The 5,854-nt window shown below is 43.6% G+C and overlaps 1 protein-coding gene across 2 annotated transcripts in view; it reads right to left on the bottom strand.

Annotated features, from left to right (window-relative positions):
• The window catches only part of SCML4 (sex comb on midleg-like 4 (Drosophila)), a 44,039-nt gene extending 38,398 nt beyond the window's left edge, over positions 1–5,641 (bottom strand). For both annotated transcript variants that reach the window (XM_009083480.1, XM_009083481.1), the window contains exon 1: positions 5,486–5,641. In XM_009083480.1, the coding sequence (XP_009081728.1) occupies positions 5,486–5,641 (156 nt within the window). The remainder of the gene's footprint in view (positions 1–5,485) is intronic.
• Between the last annotated feature and the right edge of the window lie 213 nt (positions 5,642–5,854).

The following is a 5,854-nucleotide window of genomic DNA, read 5'->3' as shown; positions in this document are numbered from 1 at the left end:
CTCTTTCCATATAATTGTAAAAACAGAAAGATGGGGAAGGGAGAGGTAAGGCTGTTGGAGTTGGTGTCATGCAAGTGAGATTTTACCAATGCCTCCCTCGGGGCAGGCTAAAACCTTTTGTTTTCAGTCTGAACAAGGGAGAAAATGTTCGATACCTGAATTTAAGACAAGCTATGGATTTGACCTCCTGCTATGTGGCAGTCGTAGAGTCAAGAGTACGTGGGACTGTGAGCTGGTTCCTGAGCAGTGCCAGTTCTCACCTGCCTGTGTTGGTCCTAGTTTTGTAGGGTTATCTTGCCTTCAGATTAGGATCAGGAATGATCAGCCACAAAGTGCTGTCAGTTTGCTTTTCATGCAATTAAATGGGAAGAGAACAGTTTCAAAAATCAAGGTCTCCATCCAGTTTGGGATTTATTCCATGTGAGAAGGTGAGAAGCAGCACGATTTATTATTTTGTATAGCAACATGTCAATGACTCACTCGTCTGTGGTGCAGTGTGAAACTTTGGGCAGCTCCTATGTTAGGCTTCTGGGCTTGTTTCTGATCATACACATACATGCATATATAATAAATGCATATATACATATGTGCATTAGTACATACTATATACACATACATAGAAGTATATACCTGTGTAGACAGGTATACTTGTATTACTCATATATATAGAATCACAGAATCATTCAGGTTGGAAAGACCTCTAGGATCACCAAGTCCAACCATTAATCTAACACTGCCAGGACCACCACTGAACCATGTCCTTAAACACCTTATCTACACATTTTCTGAACAATTCCAGGGACAACTCCAGTGAATCCACCCCTGCCCCTGTTCTAACGTTTGAGCACCATTTCAGTGAAGAAACTTTTTCTAATATCCAATCAAAGCCTCCCCTAGAGTAACTTGAGGCTATTTCCTCTTGTCCTATCACTTGCTGCCTAGGAGAAGAGACCAAACCCCAGCTGTCTGCAACCTTCTTTCAGGAAGTTATAGAGAGAAATAAGGTCCCCTGGAGTCTCCTTTCTCCCAAGCTAAACAGCCTCAGTCACTCCTCATAAAACTTGTGCTCTAGACCCTTCACAATCTTTGTTGCCCTTCTCTAGAGGTGTTCCAGCAACTCATATATGCACTTACACATGCATTTATCTACATAGATACTGTTTTGGAGACAGCACACCTAATGACTTCTGTTTCTCTTGCATGTTGGCTCCTTAATATCCTTCCTCACAGTCCTGCTATCCCAAATAGAGGTGCACAAGTCCCCTCTCCAACCCTTGAGCCTTGTGAGTGTGTGCTGTCTCACCAACACCACCAGCCTTGTGGAGGTGGGAGAGTGCCCAGTGCTCTTTCTCCACCAGCTCCCTGGCTCTTGGAGCCCCAGGCAGGCTTATGTTCACGCACAAGTAAACAGAGGGCAAGACTTGTGTAAACTCTCTAGCTTGGAAACTCCTTCTTGGCAGTTTCCTGTTTTAGTGAACAGTTTACTGCAAACTTAATTGCAACAGAATGTGCTCTACAGCCTCTGGGTACAGATGAATGCCATTTTATTAGGGGTAGCAGAGAGTATGCCTTCATTAAATCAAAATAAAGCAATGCCTGATTGCAAGAGACAGTGCACTAGCAAACACAGCTCAGCTACCTCCTGGCCACTGAAACCCTGATGAGTCCCTGAGTATCACAAAGTGTAATTCTCAAAGTATTGCATTTCAAGATGTCTTTTCTTGGACTGATTCTTCTTTATCAACAAGCCAACTCAACCAACCAGCTGACTGACTAGAGCTTGGCAGTAGAGAGCACATATGCATGAAAGTGAAAAAAAGCAGCGAAGAAGAGAGAAAGAAAGAGAGAAAAGGATTCAGAGGAATTCTGTCAGAGCCCTTTGGGAGATCATTGTGGTAAGGCTTTTGAATCAGTTTTTGAATATCAGATTCATAAATTTTAATATGGACAGCATAAGATCAAAAAGCAATGGCTGCTTTAAAACGAGTTCTGCAATCACCACCACTTCACTCATATGGACTTTCTACCATGGAAAAGAGATAGAATAAAGTGGATTAGTGATTTAAGGTCAGAAATAAATGTGTCTGCATCACCAAAGTCACCACACATTAGGTGCAGAGAGAGTATGGGCTTTTGTGCCACCGATGCCAGTTACAAGCTTGTTTGAGTATGCAGTGGCTGTGAATATGGAGGACCCTGCCGGGTCCTGGAGTTTTTATTATAATCTGCACACCCTTTCGGAGCAGTCAGAATTCATCTAGCTGGTATTTCTGTCATCCCACACCAAAAAAAAAAGTAAAAGAGGGCGAAGAACATTTCACAGGCAACATTTTTTTCCCTTCTGAACAAGTTCTCTGCCAGCTTGCATAATAAAATAAGTTGGAAACATGATGATCCACGATACAAATTTTCCCTGTAGTTTACTTAAACCACTTACATATAGGTTCTCATCTTTATGGTTCCTAGTTCGTCTGCACCAGTTGTCCCTTGTCCTGAAAAAATATTTTTTAGAAAAAGCTGGATTCACCCCATCCCCATGGGCCTGTGTCCTTCCAGGCAGGAGGGTAGAGGCACATCTTGGCCACAAGAACTTCTGCTGCTGGAGCAAAACCTGCACCAGGGAAGCACAGAGCTTCTGAGTACATGTTTTAGGGTCCATGTCTATACCTCATGACCTCTGTGCATTTGGCTGTGGGTGGGGAGGCTCAGTGTAAGGCAAGCTCAGTCACTGCAGCAGAGAGGGGTCAGCACTATGCTGGCAAAAGCAAAACAGCCAAAGGTTTTTCCCATCTCTTCTTCTTGTGTCATGCAATACCTTTCTTCTGCACAGCAAATGATGCAGGGTGTCTGCACACAGCCTCCTACACGCCCTAAGTGTTTTGCAGTGAATGAGGCAGGTAACCTCAACAGGAGTGTAAACAACCTTGAAATCCAAGGCTCCATCACAGGACAGGTGAATAATCAGGGCACTTTAAGGTTGTCTGTGCAATCTCATTCCCGGTGTGTCCAAATCCTGACTGCTTATTTGTCATCATTAGTAGTGACTTCTAGGGCAGCAGGGAAACCTATGCCCTGTAATGGAAATTGTCACTCCACATGGGTGACTTTTGCTGCCCACTCACCTGGCAAGAACTTGCAAGGTTCTGGCCACCTCCCCAGGCAGGAGCTACTTTGGTTGCACAGAGGAACAAACTACTCCAGCTGCTTTGCTGCCCTCTGGGAGGGATGTGGTGCTCTTTGCTACAGCACTGCCCCATGTGTGTCCCTCCAATAACCTCTAACACCACGAGTCCCCACACAGTGTCCACCAACCCTCCCCTCACACAGGTTTACCAGGCAGCTCTTGGGGCTGCCCTCTCTCACAGCCAGAGGAATAAAACCCATCCATCTACTAACCTCTCCACCCCAGATGCCAGAATAGACTTTTTCCTAGAGATTTAGACAATCATAAAAAATACTGTATTTAGGGGAAATTTAACATTTTATGGCAAATAGCTCCACATAAGGTACAAAACAGTTTTTGGAAAAATAGCTGATGAAATTTTATAGCCAAAGCTGTGAAAAAATAAACAGGACAGTGAAGAAAAGGACTTTGCTTAGTGGTGAAGTGTGATGAAATGCTATTTGAGGAAGACACAGATATTTGCTTTAATATCAATGAAAACAGGCAATGGGTCACCTGTCTGTAAAGAGCACATGACATAAAAATGTCTGTTATTCACATCTCAGTCAAAATAAATTTAAATCTAGGCTGTAAATTCCTAGTTTGCTAAAAATTCAGAAGTATTTTCCCATCTGTTCTGTAATAATTCAGCTATCTGGTTGCTATAAAGAATTTGGTTGCCTGCCATTTGGGCAGGGAGTCATTTTTTAAAATGCATTTAAGTCTCATGGTATCTGAAAGTCATACAATTATCGAGCTAATTAAATCAAGCTAGAGTTCCCCATCAAAAAATGCAATCTTTGACTCACACTGGGGAAGTGTTTGTGATTGAGAGGAGCTCACTTCAGCTGAGCACACGGCGTACAAAGGCACCTCACGGAAAACATCTCTTCCGTGGATGAATCCTATAGCACAAATAACAGCACCAGGCCAGATGCCACAGATGCTGCAGCTCATGTCAGCTCCATCATCCTGAGCCATCAGTTATAAAAGGATGACTTTTTACTTGCCATAACTCACCATGAATCATAGAATCATAGAATCAACCAGGTTGGAAGAGACCTCAAAGTTCGTTGAGTCCAACCCTACCATCATTACTAGACCATGGCACTTATCCCAGATTCACTGCCCAAGGAGGGATGTTGTCACCTCCTCACTAAGGGCCTGGGAATGGGGAGGAGGTGTGTGTGGCACCCAGCCAGGGGAAAAGTTTTGGTTCAGAAGAAGAGGGGGACAGAGCAATCAAGTGCTCAACCATGTAGGTCCAACGTGCAGTATTACTATAGTATTTCAAGGAATTTAAGTCTCCCTCTTCTCCAGTTTACAGATATGTGGTGGTTGGTGAAAGAGTTTTTCACAGGTGGTGTGAAATGCACCCACATGTGCTTTTGGGGTGGAACAAAACATACACCCCAGCATTTTTTTGGCCTCTTCACAACCCCTCTGCATTCCATTTCCTGAGTCCCCTAATCCTCTGCATCCTCTTGTGCAACACCTACTGCAGTAGCCATCAGTACCTAAATCCTTAATGCCTTCTCCTCATCCTCTGCCTTCTCTTGGTTCTTTCCATGCTCTCCTGACTTCATCCATACTCCTCTTTTCTAGTGGGACACATTTTCAAGTGTGTTTCAGTGTGTATGGAGAAGAGACTTTGCATGGCTAAGAAACAGTTCCAGCTGCAGTTGCCCATTTGCACAGTTTTCTCTTTGGTAATGCAAATGATGTAACAGCAGAACCAAGCAGAGCCAGCCTGACAGCAGTGTCAGGTGTCCCTTTTGGGATGACTGCAGAATTTTTTAGCAATAGTCCAAAATAGAGCTGCATGTCCAAGCTAAGATTGGGGCAAATACTCTGCTGTTTTGTAAAATGTGGGAAATACTTTCTATTTTTCACTTCTGTGTTAGGATAAAACTCCATGATGGAAAAGTCTGAATTGCTTTACTTGGGGTACTTGTTATTGCAAGTTTATTATTTATTATATTTATTTATTTCAAGTCATTTAATTATTATCAGTCAGACGAGTGACTTGTAGGCTCTTTAGATCAAAACCATCCGTCTGGGGCAATAATATTTTGGAGATGTGGGGAAATGCAGTCTTTGAGGTGATTAAATCATTTGCCAAATAACACAATAACCTCATATGCAGTTTCTCTCTATTTTTCACCAGCTCAGGTAGAAGGGAAATTGTCTTCTCTTGCTTTTTTTTGGCATTGCTCTGCCCCATGCTCGCACAACTATGCCTTTATTCCAGCTGAAATTCTAGGAAAAGATGTATTAAAACCAGCAGGAGGTGGAGAAGGAATGTGAAAATCATGTATCTACCTTGTGCCCGGGTTTTCTCCCTCTCTTCTTTGGGATCTTCACGACCGGCAAAGCACCAGCTGGTGCTGAGAAGAGGTTGTGAACAGCCACTTTGATGGGTGTGGGCTGGAGTGGGGGTCTCCCTCGCTTCCTCCCCACCATTCTGGGGGACTGCATCTCCCCAGCAGCCAGGCTGGGGTCCAGGCACGGCAGGTGGCTCATCTGCCCCAGGGAGAGAAAGAAAAAAAAGCTTTTCATTTCATTTTCATTTTAGGTTTTTCATCCAAAGGCAGTTTTCACACTGTCATTTTCCCTGTTGACATTGATCATAAAGCAGTGAGAAATATGCCACAGGTGTGTGGTCCTGGGTGGGATTCACCTGACCACACC

The sequence above is a fragment of the Acanthisitta chloris genome, unplaced genomic scaffold (assembly GCF_000695815.1).
Source record: "Acanthisitta chloris isolate BGI_N310 unplaced genomic scaffold, ASM69581v1 scaffold5731, whole genome shotgun sequence".
In the NCBI taxonomy this organism is placed as follows: domain Eukaryota; kingdom Metazoa; phylum Chordata; class Aves; order Passeriformes; family Acanthisittidae; genus Acanthisitta; species Acanthisitta chloris.
The sequence above is the reverse complement of the archived record's forward strand: the minus strand, read 5'-3'. Positions and strand labels throughout refer to the sequence as shown.